Source organism: Hevea brasiliensis, chromosome 16, assembly GCF_030052815.1.
Source record: "Hevea brasiliensis isolate MT/VB/25A 57/8 chromosome 16, ASM3005281v1, whole genome shotgun sequence".
NCBI classification, from domain to species: domain Eukaryota; kingdom Viridiplantae; phylum Streptophyta; class Magnoliopsida; order Malpighiales; family Euphorbiaceae; genus Hevea; species Hevea brasiliensis.
This window is the reverse complement of record NC_079508.1, coordinates 64179001-64202066: the sequence shown is the minus strand read 5'-3', so window position 1 is coordinate 64202066 and position 23066 is coordinate 64179001. Positions and strand designations below refer to the sequence as shown.

The 23066-nt window shown below is 31.3% G+C and overlaps 4 protein-coding genes across 4 annotated transcripts; 3 read left to right on the top strand and 1 right to left on the bottom strand.

Annotated features, from left to right (window-relative positions):
- The first annotated feature begins 6469 nt into the window (after positions 1 to 6469).
- On the top strand, positions 6470 to 9253 carry LOC110672375 (receptor-like protein kinase FERONIA). The gene has a single exon (XM_021835141.2). It carries the CDS (start codon positions 6525 to 6527, stop codon positions 9141 to 9143), a length of 2619 nt encoding a protein of 872 aa, XP_021690833.1. The 5' UTR covers positions 6470 to 6524; the 3' UTR covers positions 9144 to 9253.
- Positions 9254 to 11523: 2270 nt separating this feature from the next.
- Positions 11524 to 14434, top strand: LOC110672380 (uncharacterized). The gene is made up of 7 exons (XM_021835147.2): positions 11524 to 11714; positions 11808 to 11929; positions 12074 to 12126; positions 12237 to 12300; positions 12439 to 12481; positions 12587 to 12634; positions 13853 to 14434. Exons 1-7 carry the CDS (start codon positions 11634 to 11636, stop codon positions 14126 to 14128), a joined length of 687 nt encoding a protein of 228 aa, XP_021690839.2. The 5' UTR covers positions 11524 to 11633; the 3' UTR covers positions 14129 to 14434.
- A 766-nt stretch (positions 14435 to 15200) lies between these two features.
- LOC110672362 (probable methyltransferase At1g29790) lies at positions 15201 to 16616 on the top strand. Its single transcript, XM_021835124.1, has one exon. It carries the CDS (start codon positions 15201 to 15203, stop codon positions 16614 to 16616), a length of 1416 nt encoding a protein of 471 aa, XP_021690816.1.
- Positions 16617 to 16867: 251 nt separating this feature from the next.
- On the bottom strand, positions 16868 to 21119 carry LOC110672379 (uncharacterized). Its single transcript, XM_021835145.2, has 6 exons — positions 20813 to 21119; positions 19608 to 19989; positions 19157 to 19353; positions 18546 to 18690; positions 17658 to 17811; positions 16868 to 17309 (listed from the first exon to the last, which is right to left on the bottom strand). The coding sequence occupies exons 1-6, from the start codon at positions 20869 to 20871 to the stop codon at positions 17284 to 17286; spliced, it is 963 nt and encodes a 320-aa protein (XP_021690837.1). The 5' UTR covers positions 20872 to 21119; the 3' UTR covers positions 16868 to 17283.
- Between the last annotated feature and the right edge of the window lie 1947 nt (positions 21120 to 23066).

The window sequence follows — 23066 nt, the reverse complement described above, 5'->3', positions numbered from 1 at the left end:
TCGAACTAAATTGCTGTTGGCATACATAGGGTCTATATAGCATTACTGTTGAAACTGTTGCTAAGAAAATTACTTTTTTAAATATACTAGTTAGAGAGTGTTAAAAAATAATTAAAAATTAAATTTGATAAGTTTTAATAATAAAAATATTAAAATAATAAAACAGTTTTTTTCAAACTATTTTTCTTAATAACATCTAAAATGATGATTTTATTCAAAAAAATAATTTCATGCCCTAAAACTCAATGTCAAAACAAGGCTGTAATCTTCTTACTCAGGCTGCCGAATGGTCCAATATTAAAGTCTTCAGATATCTATCGGAAGTTTGAAGTCCAAATCAGGGTAGGTAAATAAATTAGTTGGTGGATCCTGTGAAAAAAAAAAAAATCCTATATACTAAATATAATAATACAATTTCATAAACTTTTTTCCCTATAATGAATAATTTTGAACAATTCGCAAATAACATTGTTGCTGAAGTAGAAATTAAAAGTATATTTTTCGGGTGTTTCTATAGCGCTCCCTGAATTTTATCCTGTATTTTATTTTTATTTTTTAATTTTAATTTATTATTAAAAAAATTTTAATTTTATTTCAAAAAATTCATTTAACTAAAATTTTAAATTAAAAAAATAATAAAATTATCTTTTTATTTCCTCACACTCAAAAAATACTAACCGATGTTATCATAATAATATAAAAATACCTTTCAATAAAAAGTATAGAAACAACAATTGTATATTTCATAGTATAACTTAAAAGAATGTTTTTAATCTAAAAATTTATTGTTGCATATTAGAAAGATTTTTTATAAAATAAAATTAAAATTTTAAAGTTTTTAATAATAAATTAAAATTAAAAAATATAAATAAAAAACGACACAAAATTCAAATATATGCAATAAAAATTGATTAATATCTTTCACTCTAGCATATGCCACACAGCTCTTTAATTATAATGACTAGTCTCACCTATATCATTAATTACTTGAATTAACTCAGGTAAAAAATAATAATTAATATTATTATTAAATTTATTTATATTTTTAAAAATGAAATTAAAATACGATTCTCAACTAAATACTTATTTTTCATTTTCGTCATATGCAAATTGGGTGCTTCTGGTTGTGGACCACGGCCCATCAGAAATTTTCAGTCTGCAGCTTAAGTATGACAGGTCGGGTTGCAAAGTTCTGACTAAATGATTTCAAATTCACCCAAAAGCAACGACGGAAATTGTGAAATAAATTAAAAATTAAATTCGCTCCCTCTAAATTTTAAAGTTTTTATATTATTAACTATTTATTTATTTAAATTTATAATTATTTGGTCTAAAATATTAATTTTATTATAATTAAAAATTAAATTTAAGTGAGTCATAAAATTTTTTATTTCTACTATACTTCATAATATTTTAAAACAACTCACTGAAAAAATAAAAAATATATATCTACGATTTAAATAAAAATTAAATAACCAAAATAAGAGTTTTTATTGTGCAATTTTACAAATTCTGAACAACATATGACACTGAGATATGATAAATTAAAAAAATTGAGAGAATCATATAAATTAAGTGAAAGTCATTATATAATAAAGCGATATTTAAAACGAATTTGAGTATTAATAACATTAATTAGATTTAAATTCAGGTGATTTGATTTTTACGAATATCTTATTTATTGTCTACTTTAATTTTAAGTATTTAGAAATTTTTATTTGCAGTTTATTTTGTTTTGTTTTAATTTGACTTAGACAACAGGAATATGGCTTTTAATTTGCTGGGGGGATTCTTCGTTCCCATGCTGGTGATTGGTTCGCGGGGTTTTCCATGAACCTCGAATCGGTGAGTGCTCTTAACTGTTGCTGAATTGTGGGGATTGAATAACATAGGTCTTTTAATAAAATTATTAAAAAGGAAAGTTATTTTTTTTAATAATTTAATTTTTTATATTAGAAAAATATTTTTTATATTTTTTAATTTTTAAATATTTAAAAATATTTTTCAAAGGAAATATTTTGTACAAATTAAATTAACCTCATAGAAAGACTATCTAATTCGATGCTGTTTGAAGATTAATATTTTGTCTAATTTAATTTAATTTAATAATTAAAAATATATTACTTATTTGATAATTATTAGAATTGAATCTTACCGCCTCAGTTTTCTATAAAAAAAAATTATTGATACTAATAAATATCTGCAACGACAAGTGGGGAGACGTATTTATGAGGTGCATCATCCATCAGTTAGCTATGCACGAAAGGTCAACTAAAGATGGCAAAAATTTTGATCTACTTAGATCAGGTCACAGGATCTCAGTGAACGCATAGCTTCATTATAATTTGCTTGTCTCTTTCTGTCACGAGGCATCTCTGTAAAGACTAACAGTCCTTGATAGCGAACCCATCATCGCACGAGGAATTATTAGATACACTCGGTGTATATATATCTTTTCTCATAATTACGTGTGACTCATTTTCTATATAATAGAAATGACTCACTTTCTGTGAGAGAGTGAGCATTAATTTTTAGTGCTCCTAGTGTACCTAATAATTAACCTCCTCGCATTACTTGCACATACTTACATCTTTCTAGTGCCAACCTCTACACCATTTTTCAATTAACTAAATTTAAAGCAAGTTCTTATTATTGTTATTATTAATCTACTATTTTTCATTGATCAGTTGCCCAAAATGGATCAAAAACCGAATCAATTTGAAATGAGTCAAAAAACCAAACCGACATGACTAACACCTACTATATTAATGCCTCGTGTCAGTCCTGTTAAGTTTAACATTTTGTTGAAGCAAATTTCATATTCTTGCCTTTTCCGATATTTGGTTACTCACAAACCCCACGCAGACACAGAAATTGAGAGCAAAGAAAGTAGGCGGAGAACAAAATGGCAACTGCATCGAAGAAAGGACGCGTCACATTGTGTCTAGCTATTCTGCTGGTTGTATTCTGCAGCACAGGCATATCAACAAGCAGGGCGGCCCTTCTTGACGCTGTCAGAAACATTTCATGCAATGGCCGTGAGCGCATAGCTGATGAATCCATTAAAGAAAAAGAGATTCAAACACTTCTTGTAGGTGACCCGAGGTATTATTCTTACCGTGCTCTGCGACCACAACCATTCTGTAATGAAAGGTTATATGGTAACTGCCTAAGAGCCCTTTCTAGCTCTAAGAGCAGATGCACTTATTACATTAGATGTAGAAGCTGAAGAAGAAGAAGAAGAAGAAAATTGGGAGATTTGAAGCTTATTTCTGCAATCCATCAGCTCTGCTTAAAAGAATGTATGTAATGGTCGGCGCTTAAATAATGAAGTGATGTCAAAGAACATGACTCTGCCTGTTATGTTTTTCGTTTTCCTCCTTTTCTCCTGCACTCCTGAAATAAGAAGCTTAATAATGCTTATGTGAAAATAATGGATATTTATTCACTTTCTTATTATTTCAATTCCATTCTGATAATTTTTTGGCTAGTATCCAAACCATGCATCCAAAACAATGACAATAACATATTATTTCGATATATATATATATATATATATATTCCATTTACTAGTCAAACATCACCAGTAGTCATGGTCGCCCACCGAAAACACGAGGGAAATTTTAGAAATATATATGGAATATTAAAAGATAGTATTTTTCTATAAAAATAAGTTACTTCATTGATTTGAGAAAATGGGTCCATGTACTTTGTAAACGGGGGAGTACAAATATAGGGATATAAAATATATAAAATTTTCATAAGCAATTATGCCATTTTCATTTAGATACTTAGATAAAACAGGCGGGGTGCATAGGGTTATGAATCCAAATACATTATTCACAGTAGAAATAAACACGTTAGTAACAAAATCTTCTTTAAAAAAGTCTAACAGATAAGTCACATAAATAATATATTGATTTATATCATATTTTAGAACGATCAAAATTGATAAATTTATCTGTCTACATAGTTGTTCATGTACAGTAAATCATTGATTCATCTGGTGTCTAAATACATGATGATTCATTTAAAATTTACTAGATTAAAACTTTATAACATTAAAAATTTTAGAAATCCAATATAACATTCAAAAAGATTGATACGACACTTTTATAGATTTGTTTTCGGATATTCTTTTTTTACTAGTTATTAATTATTAATAATTAATTATTTATTTTCAAGACTAATTTAATTGGACGGTCCTGAATAACATAAAATATCATTTGGATTGACAATGATACGAGTGTCCTTTTGGTTACATTTCTTTTTATTTGTAGCAAATTGGATAAATTTTTTCCAGCTTCAAAAGATTCCTGAAGATTTTTCTCGTTATGTCTCCATCTGATTAGCAAAACAAGGGGAAAGGGATGATGTAACAAATTGAATTTGTTTTCGTATATTCTTTTAACATTTTGTTTAAGTGAATGAATTCTCTGATTATATGAATTATTTTAGAATACTTTTTTCTTAGATATCATTTAAAAAAATTTCAAATTTATTAATATAAACCCAATTAATAACCCAAAATTTCAAATTTTTATTAAATTAAAAAGAGATCCACCAAAGGCAAGAACTACCTTTCATCTTCTTTATTCAATTGCTCAAGTGTGTTTGGGTCAGTAATATTTTATAACACTAACCATAGAATTATCAGTTCAATTTTAAAGCAATTTGACTTTGAAGAGGTTCTCAATCTACGTACATAAAATTAGAGGCAATTTGATCGTGAAATTGCATGGTACATTTAACCGAGTGCTTAAATTTGTATGTTATTATTTTAATATAACTTTAAATTCTATTAAATAAAAAAAAAAACTTTAAATCACCATTGAGTTAGTTAATATGTAATCATAAGGACAAATCTTTATATAAATAGGAAAAACTAACTTAGATTTGTTAACAGTTTATTAGGGCTACATAATTTTAATAGAAAAAGCTTTGATTTTCCCTTTTTGTCATTAATTTTAAAGAATGTTAAATTTGAGAAATTATTAAATATAGTTAGTGTATATATATTATCTCTCACAATCATATAAAATTCACTTTTTATATTATAAAAAAAATATAAAAAAAGAGTTACTATTTTTTTTTAGTTTTGATGTAACTAATATTAGTAAAATTAATTCTAAACGTACAGAAAGGGCTGGGGTCTTCTTTACGAAAGGTGGTCAAGGCATTAATTAAACCAAGTAGATCATGAATTGAAACAACCAAATCCAATCCAGTCTATTCTCTTTTTATTATTATTTTTTTTTTCTAAAAAAATAGGGTCTCAATCACCTAAAGCACATAGTCACGGATATTGTTTCTTATCATACAGAACGCTGGTAACGTTGGATGTCCCAAACAGAAGGTGTAAAAATCTTGTGACTCTATTAATGTATAATTATATAATTTATAATAAAAATAATATCATTTTAATATTATATTATAATATATATTTTATAATATGAATGTATTATTGTAGTGTATGATTATATAATTTAGAGTATATATATTATATAATTGCAATATAAAATTATGAAATTGTAATACAGGTAAAACTATAATTATTGTTTTTTTAAATAAAGGATATATTTTATAATATGAATGTATTATTGTAGTGTATGATTATATAATTTAGAGTATATATATTATATAATTGCAGTATAAAATTATGAAATTGTAATATAGGTAAGACTATAATTATTTTTTTTAAAAAAATAAAGGATAAATGATTAAAAAAATCTGAACTTTTTTATATATATTTTTTTTAATTTTAGCTCAACTTTTTTAATTTTATAAATTTATTCTTTAAATTTTAATATTAATTTCAATTTTTACAATTAATTTAATTAGATAATTTAATTGATAAAAACAATTTAAATATTTAACTACATTATTAATATTAGTCAATCATTTTATATTATTTTAACAATTACTCTCTTATAAATTAAATAAAAATATTATTTCACTAAATCAAATACTTATCGTTTTATAAGTTATAATTAGATTTATTTTAATTATATTACTTATTGATATTTCTTATTTAAACATTTGAAATTTTTTATTTGTTAGACCTTAAATTTGAGATAAAATGAAAAAAAATATATATAAATTAAAATTATAATTATAATAGAGAGATTAAAAATTAAGATAATTATATTAGATATATCAATTATTAAATTTTTTATCAATAAAAGTTTATTAAAATTGATGAAAATATTATAATCACTAAACAATTAATAAAATTAAATAAATTAATTAAAATTGATAATGAATGAAAAAATTTGAATTATTTATCAAAGTGTAATTATTTTTCATTAAATTCATTATTAAAATTAAAAATAATATAAAAAATTTATGATTAAATTAATAAAATTAAAAAATTTGACTAAAAAATAATAATTGACATAACAGTTTTATTTTTCATATTTTATTATTTAGCCAAAAATAAAATATAGTTTAAGTAGTAATTGAAGAGCTCCGTAGCTCATACCCTCGCGAGCCTTTCTCTAACTTTTGCCACTAGGAGCAGCACCATGCTTGGCATCCTTCTCCGCCTGCTTTCTTTCCTCGGTTTCATCTTCGTCACCGCAGCTGCACAAAACCCGCCACCTTATCGTCCCTCTGAAATGATACTCATCAACTGCGGTGCATCATCTGATGATGCATCAGGAGACGGCAGGCTTTGGAGCGGTGATGTCCAGTCCAAATTCTGTCCCTTCAACTCTCAGACCTCCCCAGCTTCTGAAGCCTATCAACAAGACCAGTCAGTAGACCGCGTACCGTATATGACAGCCAGAATAATTCACTCTAAACTCACCTGCACTTTCCCTGTCTTGCCCGGTCCAAAATTTATCCGTCTCTACTTCTATCCAGATACATACTCAGATCTCAGTGCATCGGAGTCCTTCTTCACCGTCACTGCAAATAATTACACTCTTCTTAGCAACTATAGTGCCTATCTAGCTGTTTCTGCTAATAAAAACCAAACAGGTCCCTACATCTTCAAGGAATTTATAGTCACTGTATGGGACAACCAAGAGCTAAAATTGACATTTACTCCATCTCCAAGCTCTTTTGCATTCATTAATGGCATAGAAATTGTTTCCACACCAAATGGTCTCTATACAAGAGACATGAATAATCCTTATACCCTTGTAAACTCCGATTTAAATACTGCCTTTCAGTTCGATAACGCCACCTCTCTGGAAACAGTTATCAGGCTAAATGTTGGAGGTCAAAACGTAAATGATACAGGGATGTTTCGAACATGGCGTGAGGATTCCAAATACATCTTTGGTGGAGCATATGGCACTGCTCATAAGTGGCGTGATGATGTGACGATAAAATACACCAAGGATACCCCTGCATACACTGCACCACCTGCTGTTTACATTACTAAACGCTCCATGGGTCCTGAACCTCGCGTGAATCTAAATTACAACCTCACTTGGCACTTCCCTGTTGATTCCGGGTTCAAGTACCTTGTCAGGCTCCATTTCTGCGAGACTGACAATTTTATTACTGATATAAATCAACGGGTGTTTTTCATATTCATCAATAATGTGACAGCAGAAATTGAAGCAGATGTATTCCACTGGAGCGGCGGTAGGGATATTCCAGTATATAAAGACTATGTCATTGATGTCCCGGAAGGAAGCCCCAGCAACCAGGATTTATGGCTCGCTCTACACCCCAATATCCATTCAAATCCTACATATGCTGATGCCATCTTGAACGGTATAGAGATATTCAAGCTGAACAAATCAGATGGTAATCTCGCCGGACCAAACCTTGAACTAGTAGTGGTTCCTGGACCACCAGAGCAGCGCCCAAACTTAGAGGGGAGGACGAGGAAAGAGTCATCTCATGTTGTAGTTATTGTTGGAGCTGTTGTAGGCGTTGTATTTGCTTTCGCTCTAATCTTATATTTCTCTGTCTACCGACCAAAATCGAAAGCCAAGGACAAGTCGTCCATTCTCCTATTCTCTTACACATCTAGCTGTGCCACAATTGCTTTACCACTGCCGACTGATCTTTGTCGTAAATTCACGATAGCCGAGATCAGAGCAGCTACAAGAAATTTTGACGATCAAACTGTTATTGGTTCAGGGGGATTTGGTACTGTGTACAAAGGCTACATTGAGAGTGGTTCCATACCAGTTGCCATCAAACGGCTAGCTTTATCTTCGAAGCAAGGGATCCGCGAGTTCCACACAGAGATTGAAATGTTGTCCAAGCTCCGCCACCTTCATCTTGTGTCTTTGATTGGATACTGCGATGATCAAGGTGAGATGATACTTGTATATGAGTACATACCGCATGGTAACCTTCAAGATCATCTGTACAAAACAAAGAACCCTCCTCTTCCGTGGAAGCAAAGACTACAAATATGCATAGGTGCGGCACGAGGGTTGCACTATCTTCATACGGGTGCAAAGCATAGCATCATCCACCGTGATGTGAAGTCATCAAACATACTATTAGACCGGAATTGGGTGGCCAAGGTTTCGGATTTTGGCTTGTCAAAAACAGGTCCCACTGGTGATGGCCAAACACATGTCAGTACTGTTGTTAGAGGTAGTTTTGGGTATCTTGATCCAGAATACTATCGCAGGCAACAGCTCACTGAGAAATCAGATGTGTACTCATTTGGGGTGGTGTTGTTTGAAGTACTATGTGCCCGGCCACCAGTGGTCTCAAGCCTACCAAAAGAAGAAGTGATTTTGGTTGATTGGGCACGAAAATGCTACCGCAGAGGAGCCCTTGATCAGATTATTGACCCACGGTTGAAAGGTGATATAGCAGCTGTCTCTTTAAACAAGTTCGGAGAGATTGCTGATTATTGCCTGCGTGACACAGCAACTGAACGGCCGACAATGGGTGATGCGGTATGGAGCCTTGAATTTGCCTTGCAGCTTCAAGAAACTGCTGAGAAATTTGTCAATGGCGGCGACGTTTTCAGTGAGAGCCAGATAGGGTCATCTGTAACACAAGAAGTGACTACCACTGATGATGATGAGCTATTTACACTTTCAGGTGGACCAATGTCAGATTCAAGGAGCACAGTTAGCACTGGTGAAGGGAGTGCCAGCAACAAATTGATCCTGTCAGGGACTGTATTTTCACAAATAATGAATCCACAGGGACGATGAATTTGTCCTTCTTCTCTTCTCTGTTTCTAGTAATAATTAGCATGTGTAATGCTACATTCAGTAGTATCTTCAATTTGCTCGAAGGTAGCTAGACTTGTTCTTCCTGATCATATCTTTTGTCAGTCCATTTCTAATATTTGTCCACGATAAAAAAATAACAATGTCATTAATCATTTTATAAATGATGAGTACTGAGTAGTAGTCATCAAAGATCAACATTTCAACTCCATTATAGTTACCATTTTATTAAGCGTAGTTTGGATATGCATGCATATTTTTTTATTATAAAGACTGTCAGTGTTCTGATATTATATGTTCAGACTAGACACGCACACTAAAGCTGATGTTATATGCGCACAGAGACTTGCTTCCTCAGCTGAAATTATATGCATGCTACCTGTAGGATTACTTGTTGTCAACATAATAACGGAGGGGATAGCATTTTTCTTTCTTTCTTTGTAATTTCTAACAAAAAGATCGATATAGCATTAAATTAATAGACCTCTAAATGCAAGGATTTTTCTTCAATGCAAGGAGGATTTAAGAATGTCATGTCTATTTCCACAGCCAAATTGACTACAGCCACAATATAATAGTTAGCTAGAAGTGCAAGAGCCTCACAATGAAATAATGCCGCCTTCCCTCTATGAATCTCACCAGTAAAATGTCCCTTCTATGCACATTTTGTTGATATATATGTTTTTTATATGATTTTAATTTTACATATTTAATTTTAAATAACATCATAAATATTAATTTTTAATAATTAAATAAAATAATGTAAAATCGTGAATGTAAATACATATAAGAAATTATTTAAAAATCAAGTATAAGAAATTTTAAGTATTTCATAAAAGGGAGTTAAAGAGTATTTTATGTGACATTCTCTTAGAAAAGCACAGGGGTTTAGCTTGAATTATAAGATTTATAGTGCAATCTTTTTCGTTTGTTTAGTTCATTTTTTCCAAGTGAGCATCAGTCATCTGCATAACCCAAATCATATTGCAAGAGCTCGACAAGGCCTCACCCAGCACCTACTTTGCGAAAAGGGAGATCCTTCCTCCCTGTTGAACACATTTATTAAACCTCAGTCCCCAACATCCACCACTGGGGACTTAAATTTTTCTTCCTCCAAATAATTGTAAAATTGGGCTTTCTTTAAAAAAAAAAAATTATTTTCTTCAATTACATATTAAATTTTAAATAGTGAAGACTCAAATTTAAATATGTTAAATAAATATTATGCATTTAATTATTAGATTAAATCATATTAAACCTAATAATATTTTTAAAATTAGATAATTTGTGTATTTAATAAATGCTTATCTAGTGTTATAGTCATAATCCGTGATGGACTTCTTTTATAAATAGAAGATCATCTTTATCCAACTACCTCTCTAGTAGTTATATTTCAACTTCAATTCAAAAGCTTGTAAGTTATCATAATTTCATAAGATATTTTAGGATGGGCTTCCTCTTAAAGTTGGACTCCAACGTAGCAGGATAGAGTTAGTACAAGTAGGTTCACTAGTCCGTGACAGGGATGCAATAGTATGGTATCTACCAAAATTATCCTACTCGAATTCGAATTCTATTAACATTATTAAAATTTAAATTTATCCTAAATTTGATTAAAATTTATTTTTAATTATCTAAACCCTTCTCAAATTCGATTATCATTACCTATAAAAAATTTGAACTCGTTTAATTTTATATATTTTAATTAATATTTTATATAAAAAATTATTTTAATTAATAATTTATATTTTAAAATTTCATAATTTCATAAAATATTTAAATTTCATTTTATATAAAATAAAATATATAAAATTTTATAAATATTATATATTTTATATTTAATTAAGTATATTATATAAACAGGTTCAAATAACGGATACCCAATATATAAATCCGAATTCGATCTAAATCCGTTACGAGTATTATTTTTTAAATCCAAACAATTCCCAAACTCGATTATATAATATCCAAATCAGTCCTATTAGGATTCAATCGAATCGAGTACCTACAAAAATCCGACTCATTGTTATCTCTAATTAGCGACACAAACATTACTTCATGTTTAATATAATATATATTTTAAATTTATTTGTCTATTATAATATTATTTTAGTGAAAAAAATATAATAATTTTAATAATAAGAAAATGCTCCTTAAGTTAAATAATATTAATATTTAGATTCTCATTTTTTTAAATGTATCTAAATAGTTAAAACGCTATATTCTAATTTCTAAGGAATTTTAAAAGAAAATAAATATAAAATTCAATTGAGGGAAAGGGGAAAAAATAAAATAAAATGCATAATTTGCAAAATATTAATGGCTTTTTGTAATTTGATATTAGCGGTAAACAGCTGTTGTCACCGAATGGGAAATGGTAAATACATATGGTAAGAAATAGTAAATTGTCAGGTTAGGTTTGTTAGGGGCTGAAGAACCTGAGCTGTGGACTGGAGGCAGCGGCGCGGCAAGATGAGCAAGAGGCAGGGTCCGCCGAAGCACCAAAACCGGTACGCATGGAAACCCAAAGCCGGCCACAAAATCAACGAAACGGTAACACTTAACAAAATGAATTCATTACTTTCAGAATCCGAAATTAAATTAAATCAAATCAAAATTTAGTAACGACATTCGGTTCAAAAGTAGGAAGTTGGAGGGAAGCTCAGACCATACTCGGAGATCACCGGGGTGTGCCCTCGCTGTAAAGAACAGATCGATTGGAAACGCCGTTACGGCAAATACAAGCCCCTCTCTGAGCCTGCCAAATGGTAATCTTTTCTTTCTTTTATTTGCAAGTGCTTTTCTTGATTCTTGGAAGTAATTGAAGAGCAAGGGAACTGCTTTCTCAATTGCTAAGTTATGGATAGCTTAAATGATCAGTCCTTGACTTGAATGTGCTAACACTTTAACAGTCAACGATGCTCTAAACGTGCAGTCCGTCAGGCTTACCATAATTTATGTTCTGGTTAGTTTTTTCTTCTTAAATTACTCAAGTTTTAGTACTAAGAAAATTTTCAATTTCCTTTTTTCTTTTGAAAAATACTAATAATTTTAGCTATTTGGTTGTTGATTTAGCTTGTGCAAAGGAGCAAAATGTTTGTGCAAAGTGTTGTTGCTGCGTGAACCAGATAATTGGAAGGTTTGGTTTGTTTTGTTTAACTTCGGGGATATACAGTTCACTGGTGTCTGGGATTGGATGGTGATGTGCTTTTCTGAATTTTCTTGTTAAATTGCGAAAACTTGGCAAGTTACAATGTGTTCTGCTTTTTATTTGTAGAGATTCTGCTGAAGTAGAGGCCGAGCAAAAGATACTCGAAGAGGTACGATTGTCTGTTGGCTGTGTTGTGCAATTTATATGTGCATTTGAACATTTTTAGATTGATTTTTAGTTGGAGATTACTGAGTTTGTGGTGGATAAATTGCAGGCTATTAAGAATGCTAGAGAAAGAGATCGGAGGACTCTTCTACGTGCTGTAAGCTTCTTGGGCTAATTCTTATAACATATGCGTTAGGCTTTCTCTGTTTAAGGAATAAAAAGCTTTTAGTTCTGTGTTGGTTTGTTTTCTTTTAATGAATTTCATAAATGGGAATAAGAAGCTTATTGGAAAAGAAGTCATGGAAGACAGATTTTCTGTAGGATAGTACTTATTGTTCATCTCATTCTTTTTGGTATGTAATGTGAAATGATCACATCTAACCCCCTCCATTGGAGACCTTTTTATCCAAACACAATATGAATAAAATGTAATTAGTTAATTGAAATTAAAAACATGTCTATCTATGTAGAATGCATACTAAACTTTTGATGTATCATGAGATTTGATTGACCTACTCATGGCGGTTGCCAAAGTCAGTATAGAACTAGTCAATTAGATGTCAAAAATTTAATGGTTGAAATAGTAATGTCCAAGCTTTTAGGATCCCTTTTCTGAGTCAGCTACTGCCCTTATCACTTTGATTTGTGGGCCTCTGGCAGCTCTTCTGGGTTTCTTCTTGGCCTATGGCAAGTTCTAATGTTGCGTGAATGGTGATCTGACTAAGATTGTCAATTTGCTTCAAACTACTTTATGATTATTGATTTTTTCCTATGAGTCCTTGGTCATTTAATCTCAAACTAAGATATCTCTTCTTTTGTGTTATTCTTAGTGTACCAGATCAATTTATCTGCATGTGTATTATAGATGTTGAAATTTAGAAGTATAAAAAAGATGGGAGGAAAGTAGCAAGAGAAGGATTTACATGGTTTGGCTACGGAGAGTGTACATCTACGGACACAAAACCTCAAAAGAGTTGCATTTTATTTACTTTTGTTGTGTGTCTTATATAATACATAGAACTCCATATTTATAGGAAGATACATAATATATATGGAATGCTATCAATAAATCATAAATTACTCCTAAGATTTTGGTAATCAATCTCATGATTTTCTCATCATTATGGATTCTTTAATGAGACATATCCCCATGCATTAAGTAAAAATCTCATCATTTCCAGCAATAGAAAATATTGAATATAGGCAGAAGCCAGAAGATTTCTATAATAGATTGACATTTTGGATCCTTTGTGATTTTTGCATTTCCTTAGGAAGAAAAGAGCGCTTTTGCAGCAGTTGTAATCTTTCCAGTTCAATATTCCTTGGGCTTTTATTTTATAACACTGCTTAGTGTTGATCCTGTTGATTGCATCAGATGAACAAAGGTACAACAAAGAGTACAGCAAAAACTGTAACCAATGAAGCAAACAAGGTTGGCGATTTGTTTCCCTCTGCATCACTTGAAGAATATGCGGCAAAAAGCGGAGAACATAATCGTGATCTTAATGGTCATAATGATCTTGATCGTGATGGTGAAGAAGAAGAAGAAGAAGAAGAAGAAGAAGAAGATGATGATGATGAAGCTCAAGGTGTGGATAAAACTAAAAATGAAGATGAGTGCAAATGTGAAGATTATGATGAAGATGGGTAGATAGTTTGCAATTTTCTCAAGAGCTGCTTTTGTTTGTGCGATTTCTACTAGTGGAGACATGGAAACATGAATTATTTGCTTTGGTTTTTGATGTGCAAAAGATTACACCTACATGGAGACAGTTTCATTTTTTTTATTCCCTGTTTCTCTTTTGCTTTTCAAGTTAAAGCTAACAGTAATTTAGTGAATCTTCATGCGAAGATATAGCACACCTTTTGCTCTTTTGTGTTTTTTTGTCACTATTATCTCAAGGGGAAGAACATCATATTGACAACTAATAGTGAACATTATGGATTACTGACCAAACGCCCATATTGTCATTGTCATTGCTATTGTTGTAATCTGTTGTGTGAATGTGGCTTTTTTTTTATTATTTTTTTATAGTAATGGATGTATTGTTTAGATTCTTTATCAATTTGTCATTCTTTTTTTTCCCATGGAATTTTATGGAGGCACTTTTCCTGTAGAATAGAATTGCTGTTGCATCATTGGTTTATTGGAGCTTGAATGTGTTAGTATACAAGAAAATGATTCTCAATTGAAATAATTGTTGTTGGAGCCTTGGCCTTTGTATTTGGAATTCGCACATCTCATAAATGTGGACTTCTGTTGGTTCCATCATACAATTAATGGGAGTGTGGGCACTGGAAATGAGCTTCTTGGTGCTTAAGCTTCCTATAATAGGATGATATGGAGCAAGGTCGTGTACTGTGCAATACAGATCACTGGATTAATTTTCTTTCTGTGGTTTCTTTAGTATTTTTTTTTCGAACACATTTCATGGCTTATTTTGAGGGCCGATATTAGTCAGAAATGAAGCAGAAGAAAAGTAGATGTGAAGGCTTCGTTTTGATGCCATGAAATATTAGTTAAACTTGCGTCCTAGATGTTTGCATTTCCAAGGCAAAATAAAATGATTAAATATAAAATTAAGAATCTAGGGAAGATGAAACTTGAATTAAAGAATAATAGGAGGATCCGAACTCATTGGCAAAGTCAAAATAGCTCAGAGATGGAATAAACAGTAGCTACTCAAGGAAAGTTTCAGGAAAAGAAGAACCCATCACAGAAAATGCAGAAGCACAACACCTCAAGATCTTTAAAATGCCTTTCTAGAAGCCTTCTTGCAATTCTATGTGTTGCCTTGATTATTAGCCTCTTCGCCATTATAATTTTGAGTTCCAGCATCTCTTATCCTCTCTACATCTTCACCACCAGGACCACAAACATCTCGCCTGGCTTAATTCGTTTGCCTTACTCCATTCACAGCCAAGTTTCTAATTTGCAGGCGCAGCTGGGAGTTTTGCTAGAGCAGCTGCATAATGGAAGTTCAGATTCAAATACAATAGCAAAATTTTCTGATCAAGTTCTTCGCATAGCTCTGTCCTTGGACAAGCTTGCTGATAGTCTATCAAGTGTGTCCTGCAATGATCCTGCGAGTGATAATGAAATAAGCAAAGTTGATGAAGATTTTAGTGAACCTGAGGAAAGTGAAGATCAAGAAGGATCAATGGGTGTGAAGGTCTTCAATTCAGGTGAGCTTCACAACTATACTTCACCAAAACCAAATAGGCAAAGTGGAAAGAAAATTTTTCTAGGAGTTGACGCAATTAGTCCTTCCGTTGGACTAGCTTGTACGCATATGGCTGCAAACATAGATCGGTTCATGAATTACAAAATGTATGCGATGTGCCCAGATGACTGGGACTTGGCTCAAAAGCTTATTGCCAGTGGGTGTGACCCACTGCCAAGAAGGAGATGCCTATCAAGAGCACCTCCAAAATACACCAAGCCACTTCCTGTAAACTCCTCTCTTTGGACCCAACCTAGTGATAGTAATATCTTGTGGAGCCATTACAAATGCAAAAGGTATTCTTGTCTACTTTCCAATGAAACAGTGGACAGAAGAGGCTTCTTCAAATGTGCAGATTGCTTCAATCTTTCAAAAAGAGGATGGCAAATCCCAACAAATGAGTCTATTTCAGCTGAGTTCACTATTGATGAAGTTTTAGGATTAAAGCCAGGAGAGATTCGTGTTGGACTTGATTTTAGCCCCACAACAGGCACATTTGCTGCACTTATGAGGGAAAGAAATGTAACCATTGCATCAGCAACCTTGAATTTAGGCGCCCCTTTTAGTGAAGTGATTGCACTAAGAGGCCTGTTGCCTCTCTATCTATCCATTGGATCAAGATTGCCGTTCTTTGATAACACGCTTGATATTGTTCATTCTACTCTATTCTTGGATGGGTGGATTGGTATGGAACTCCTCCAATTTGCGCTATTCGATTGGGACAGAGTCCTTCGACCCAAGGGTCTTCTTTGGGTGGATCGTTTCTTCTGTAAGAAAGAAGATATGAGGCTGTATTTGAATGAGTTTTCGAGGCTAGGCTACAGGAAGCTACTATGGAGAATCGTACCAAAGACGGATAAACTCGGAGACGAGCTGTTCTTCTCTGCTGTGCTAGAAAAGCCAATTAGGAGATGAATTTACTGATGCACTTCAGGAAACCAAGGCTCCTCTAGTTCTTACAATTAAGAATACAGTAGCTTTATGCAGTAAATAATTTGAGTTCATCACTACTGGTTGCATTATATGCTAGTCATGCACACACTGTTTTCATGAACTAGAGAACCAAAACATAAAAATATTTTGTTCAGGTATAGTACCATTTCTGCGAAATGATTTGACATCCAAATCTGAAGCATTTTAAATACAAGAATCCAAAATGGAAGACATAAGTGCAAAATATCATATCTGACATACTTTGTAATAAGGATAAAATTGCTAAGCTAAATGAAAATAAAAACAACAGTGACAGCCTCTAATTTATTCAAATTTAACCTAAAGAGATCCCAACAAAGGGAAAGAATAAAATCTATGCTTGAAAGAATTTTGGCCATCTCCAAGAGGCCTATTCAAAATCCAATATTCCAGATTTATCACCTTGAGGTTGAATCCTCAGTTAATGTCAAAACTGCAATTTCTACAATTCTATTTCAAGGATTAGAGTACAAGAAATTCTTGCGACTATCCATCTAATACAGCCATCTTCTAGAATAAGCTTAATATAGTCAATTTCAATCCTGAATCTTTGCCAGTCACATGGCAAGAAGCAACGGTTCTGGGCCAGAAGTGTGTAGCAGGATCACATCTATGCATCTTTTGCACACAATCGCTCTGAATAGACAAAAAGAAATTGTTCTTAGAGAGCTAGATACATAAACATAGAAAAACCACATTAGAATATACAAAGTAAACAAATTCAAGCCAGCAGGGCCAAAAATAAAAATAAAAATAAAAATAAAAATCCAAGCAGCATACTAATCCCATATGCACATTCACGGGGTGATATTAGATCCTATATGCACTAGAATGTATAACTCAGTCACAAAGAACATCAAGCAGTTAATTTGTTTATAGCTTCATTAAGAAAATTAAACACCGTAATTGATATTTGGAGACCAACTGAAGTTGCAAGCCCCTGACATATTAAAATGATAGTAAAAGATGGGAAAATGTCCTTACTCAAATATTCATAGGCTAATATCATTGAGGTTCCCCATGCTGACATGCTGAAAAATCTTGGACCCAACCCTCTATATAAACCTCCCCATCCATCATCCTTAATCAAGTTCTTAACAACTTGTCTTGCAGAGCTTTTTCTTTCTTGTCCCATCACCTACAAAGTGAAACAACTTATTAACAGAAACACAACTATACTGACACTAGGGCTCAGTGCCCAAGGCCAATGGCATTACAAGCCAGGAGTAGGGAGGGTCAGAGGCATGCAACCTTCCCCTTGCATTTGCAAGGAGCTTATTTCAGTGGTTTGAAATTGTGACCTCAAAGTCGCTCTCACTGTTGCACCAAAGCCTACCCTCACAATTATTAACCACAACCACAAACACATGCCAAAGCTTACCCTAACAACAATAATAATATGATATTAGCAATCCTCTCTCTCTCTCTCTCTCTGAAAAAGAATACAATTGAAACATGCATAAATGGTAAGAATGTCAGGATTTCTACAGATTTCAGAAGAAATAAATTGAAAAATCTTTTGTCATATTTCCAGGCACATTTTTATTAAAGCCAACATCAACTCTCCTCTCTCTTTTTTTCCCCTTTCAATGGTTGGCGGGTAGGTTTATTATTATTATTATTATTTGTTGTTTTTAGGAGGGACAAACAGCAATAAAAGAGAAATTATTGCATTGGCAAATTCATAGCTGAATAAGTTATCATATAAGGAATCACATCCAATTTGGTAACATATGTGAGAGCGCATAAGTGCATTTGCATGCTCATGCACTCTTAAGACTTAAGATAGAGAAGTCATTAATGCATAAGGGCAAAAACAAATATAAAAATCAAAGAAGACAATAGTTTAATGTCAAATGGTTCTAATAGTACCTGTAAGCGAGTCTTGATAGTATCCAATGGGGTTGTAATACAAGATGCTGTTGCTCCTGCAACAATTCCTCCAGTACCCTGAACTAACATTATTGTCAACTGGCTAGGAGCGGCTCCCTTAAGGTCAGTACCATGGCCCAACATGCTGTGAAAAAAGAATCATTGTATTGCTGAGGAATAGGATCACAAAATGGAAAACAAACACAAATAATTGGAAAAGGTATATGATGTACATGAAGTTCATAGGCTTGATAACCACAGTGAATCCTCAGGTAAACTATAAACTTGTATGCATGTTGCATAGCCTCTTGGTCAGTATATAACCCAAAAATGTGGCAAGTTATATAAATCACATTCCTAAATCATAAGCGTCCAATCCTTCCTGCTTTAACCATAACAGGAACCCTTAATTTGGTATCATGTGAACATTTGAAGTCAACTACCCACTCCTTTCAGCGAAATTTTTTCACTAGCGTTGATGAGCAAAAGAAAAAAGGTGGTGAGAATGCAATTTCAAGGATTGTATCAAAGCAAGACGCTTCTGGTAAGGACAGGTTCCTAAAATAACTTGGTTCTGCAGTATTGTAACTTTATTGAAAATAATGTCTCACCTCCAGATGACACGTTGACTTGAACCATAACTTGCCCACCATACAGCACTAGATGGAGAATAAGTCATAACAGATAGACCAAACCCCCTGTACAGTCCTCTTATACCATCAGACTTTAGAATTTTCCGAGCAACATCTAGACCTCCATTGTATTTTGTATGGCCAGAATATCCTTGTACCATCAACTTTTGGCTAACCTGACCAGAGCCATTAAAAAGAAATTCAATAAAATTGCTTCAAAAAAAAAATTCAGCATTTGTTTTCCCTAGTTTTTTTTTTCTTTCTTATGGAAAAGAAATGAAAGGAGGGGGGTGCAGGAATTAAGCATAATTAGAAAATAAATTGAAACAACAGTAGTAGGTGTACATCAATTAAACAAACATAGCTTCATTTTTTTCATTTACTTTGGGATGAATGCCACAACGCCCAAAAGATAACATGAAACACATACCACATCAATTGGCACAAACACTGCTTGAGAAAAGAGTGATGCTGTCATTCCAGCAATACCATTTGCTGCAGCTGCTTGCACAGGTTCAGATAGCTTAAATGGTTCAACCATCTTGAAAGCTGCCACTTTTGTGGTCTCCAAAGCAGTAAGAAAAATAATCCTAGCAGGAATTGCACCAGTAATGACTGTACCAAACCCTCTGTAGAGACCAGGAATACCATCTGTTTTCAGTATACCTCTGACAACAGAAAATACATTTCTTTCAACAGTATCCTTTGTAGCCACCTGAAGCCTGGTTTTTACAACAGACACAGGATACAATGCCACTGTAATCCCAGTAAAGATACCAGCCCCAACAACATAAAACTTAGTCTTATCGAGCCTGCAAGAACAGGTGGAAATAATAATGTGAACAATGCAGATCTAGAATTTACAGTAAAACAAGAAAGAACAATCAATGGCCAGAGGGGTAAAGATAAGTGTCCAACACAGGGACAACCAAGATGACCACAAAAGTAGGGAAGAGCCGAAATCTACAATACTAGAAAGAGAGAATCTACAATACTAAATTTTGGGCAAACAAAATTTAGCCCCATAATGTGCAATGGATCTAATTTCAAATTCCAATATCTTATTGTTGTCATTTACAATATTTCTTCAAATGCATGTCAATTAGCATCCTCTTTCCTCTATACATGGCAAATTGCCCTCTCCCTTGCGTAACAAATCATTTCGTTTATATATTTATTTCCACATCTTTTCTTTCTGTTTCTCTCTGTTTTCTAAGACAACATGTTAAGATTGACCCTAAGCAGTTAAGATATATAACATGATTCCGCATCAAAATAGTCAATGGAAGCCTTTCTTGCTGCGAAAATAGCTTCTCAGCTTAAGCCAGTTTAACAAAACAAAAGCATAGTTCGATTACTGTTGAATCATAGGTAAAAACAAAACTGTCTCAAATCACCTAGAAATGAACAAACTTTAGGTACATAGTCTTAGAAGAGGTAAAAATTAATCGTATAAATTCCCCCTTTCTTTTCCTCGATTTTCCGCCTAACCAAACAAAACACACGATTGATTATCGTAAAAAGCCCCCAAATACACCAAAGATGACAGCATTCAAAAGAATCATCACGAAAATGGAAATTAACCAAACAAAAAGGATTAAAATTAAATTAGAAAAAAAATATCAAAATACATACTTGTCCCAATTAATCTCAGTCTGGCCAAATGAATGAACTCGGGCATTAGATGCGTCCATTGACCCCGAGAATCGGATTGAGTTAGGCAGAGGCAAAAAGGAAATAAAAATCTAAGAATGCATTTCTTCTTGAACAGGTATAGAAATCGAAAGCAAATTTGAAGTAATTTTGTGCGGTTTTTGTTGAATGGGATTTTTGTTTCAATTGCGATATACGCAGTCAGGAAGAACAGACTTTCCTTTGGGTTTCGTATTTCGCGTGACTTGGAGCGAAAACATTTTTCTGAAATTTTCTTTTCTTTTATTTTTATTTTCTTTAAATTTGGAAATATATAAATATTTTTTTGTTAGCAGTCTTGGCTGTAAACTGATAATTAACCACTAATAATTGCTTCCGCTTGATAATTAATAGCTGTCACTTGATAAAGTATAGTTTGAGAGTATGTTTCCTCTTAATCTGATTTATGCCGTACTTATCATATAAAAATTATTATATTTTATAATTATAATAATTTTTATTTTTAAATTAAGTATTTAATTTAAATTTTTATTTTATTTTTTTAATTTTTTATTAAATATTTTTATTATTATAATTATTATTATAATTTTTATGGTCAATTAATTAAAAATATTAGATATATTTTAATAATTTTATAAAATTTTTATTTAATTATTTTTAAATTTTTAATTATTTTATTAAATTTAAAAATTATATATTTTAAAATTAATAAAATAATTTAAAATTATATTATGAAAATAGTCATATAAAATTAAATACTTTGCTCTCTCTTCTTTTTATATATTTCATAAATTTTAATTTATTTTATTATTCTTTTATTTTTATTTATTTTATTTTAATACACATTTAATAAATACATATTTTTAATTACATATATAATGCTATATATAATGAATTATGAAAAAATAAAATAAATATTTGCATAGTTATAAATATAAAATTTATATTAATATTTAATTTTTATTATTTTTTATATTTTTATAATATAATTAATAAATATATGATATTATTACTTTGATTAATATTAATTATAATATTATTTTATTATTATTTAGAAAAAATTTTAATATATATATATATTACAAATTATTTAATTATTACATTTTAATATTATTATAAGTAGTTATTATTATTATTATTTAATTATTATAAATACCTGAAAAAGGTTAAATTAATTAGAGATAAGAAAAATAAAAATTAATTAGATTAATCAATTATACTTAACAAACACACATGCTAATTTTATATATGTTTCATTTTCACTTATTGATAAAAAAAGTTATCTAAAGTTTTATAAAACAAATTCAAGAGAGATAATATTTTAAATTTATCACATTTATGTTAAGTGACAGTTTTTAATTAAATTGATTGATGATAATTTTTTTATATATTTCCTAAACAGTTGTAATATATAATTATTTTATAATTTTATTTTCTAAATATAACCCTTAATTAATTTGATATTTTAAATTTAAATAACCGAAAAATATTCATTACTAAATATTATTTTCATTCATTATAATATTTTATAATTTTTAATTTGAAAACATCAATTATAGTAAAATTAAAATTCACATTTACTTTAAAGAAAAATCAAAATAATTCAATGGAATATTTTTAAACACATTTATTATAATTAAATTTAATATTTAATTACTGATGATTTGCCAAGTCCAACCGTTTAATGTCACGACCAAATCTATGAGGTCAGCTTAAAGCCCTCGAGACCCTTAGTAAGCCTAACTATTCCTTAACCTAATCTTAATGCCCATATTGAGCCAAATTTTAAGAAATAAACCGGACAGAGTCCGGCCATAACATGGACTATCTAATGGGAAGTTTTTGACCTACCTGACCTGTAAGTACAATATATAACAATTTAGAGAGCTTAGCTCAATTTTCACATACTTATCATGTCATAAAATTAAATGGGAGCTCAGCTCCATTATCCAATCAAATCATTCATACATTTAATAGATTTACAGATCCTACATAACATTATATTACAGACCCAAATCAAATAAAATACTTCTAACACATGCTGAGTTATAGAATTTAGTAAAATTATATAAAACATAACAGACATTACTAAACGACCTGCGAATGAGAGAGGTAGGTTATAACTCAATAAAGTACCTTCTGTATCCTGGAAAAAAATAGGTGAATAAGAGTGAGCGTTCTACTCAAAAAGTTAAATGCCGACTTTAAGTACAATTTATATGGCTATTTAAATCTA

Bases quoted from the DNA above. Each gene is read 5' to 3' on its own strand.
- LOC110672379 (XM_021835145.2), bottom strand. From the start codon at position 20,871: ATGGACGCATCTAATGCCCGAGTTCATTCATTTGGCCAGACTGAGATT. The intron at 19,990-20,812 runs GTATGTATTTTG...CTGTTCTTGCAG, and splicing joins ACTGAGATTAATTGGGACAA to GCTCGATAAGACTAAGTTTT. The intron at 17,310-17,657 runs GTAAGGACATTT...TTGTCTATTCAG, and splicing joins ATTAGCCTATGAATATTTGA to AGCGATTGTGTGCAAAAGAT.
- LOC110672362 (XM_021835124.1), top strand. From the start codon at position 15,201: ATGCAGAAGCACAACACCTCAAGATCTTTAAAATGCCTTTCTAGAAGC.
- LOC110672375 (XM_021835141.2), top strand. From the start codon at position 6,525: ATGCTTGGCATCCTTCTCCGCCTGCTTTCTTTCCTCGGTTTCATCTTC.
- LOC110672380 (XM_021835147.2), top strand. From the start codon at position 11,634: ATGAGCAAGAGGCAGGGTCCGCCGAAGCACCAAAACCGGTACGCATGG. The intron at 11,715-11,807 runs GTAACACTTAAC...GTTCAAAAGTAG, and splicing joins GCCACAAAATCAACGAAACG to GAAGTTGGAGGGAAGCTCAG. The intron at 11,930-12,073 runs GTAATCTTTTCT...ACACTTTAACAG, and splicing joins CTCTCTGAGCCTGCCAAATG to TCAACGATGCTCTAAACGTG.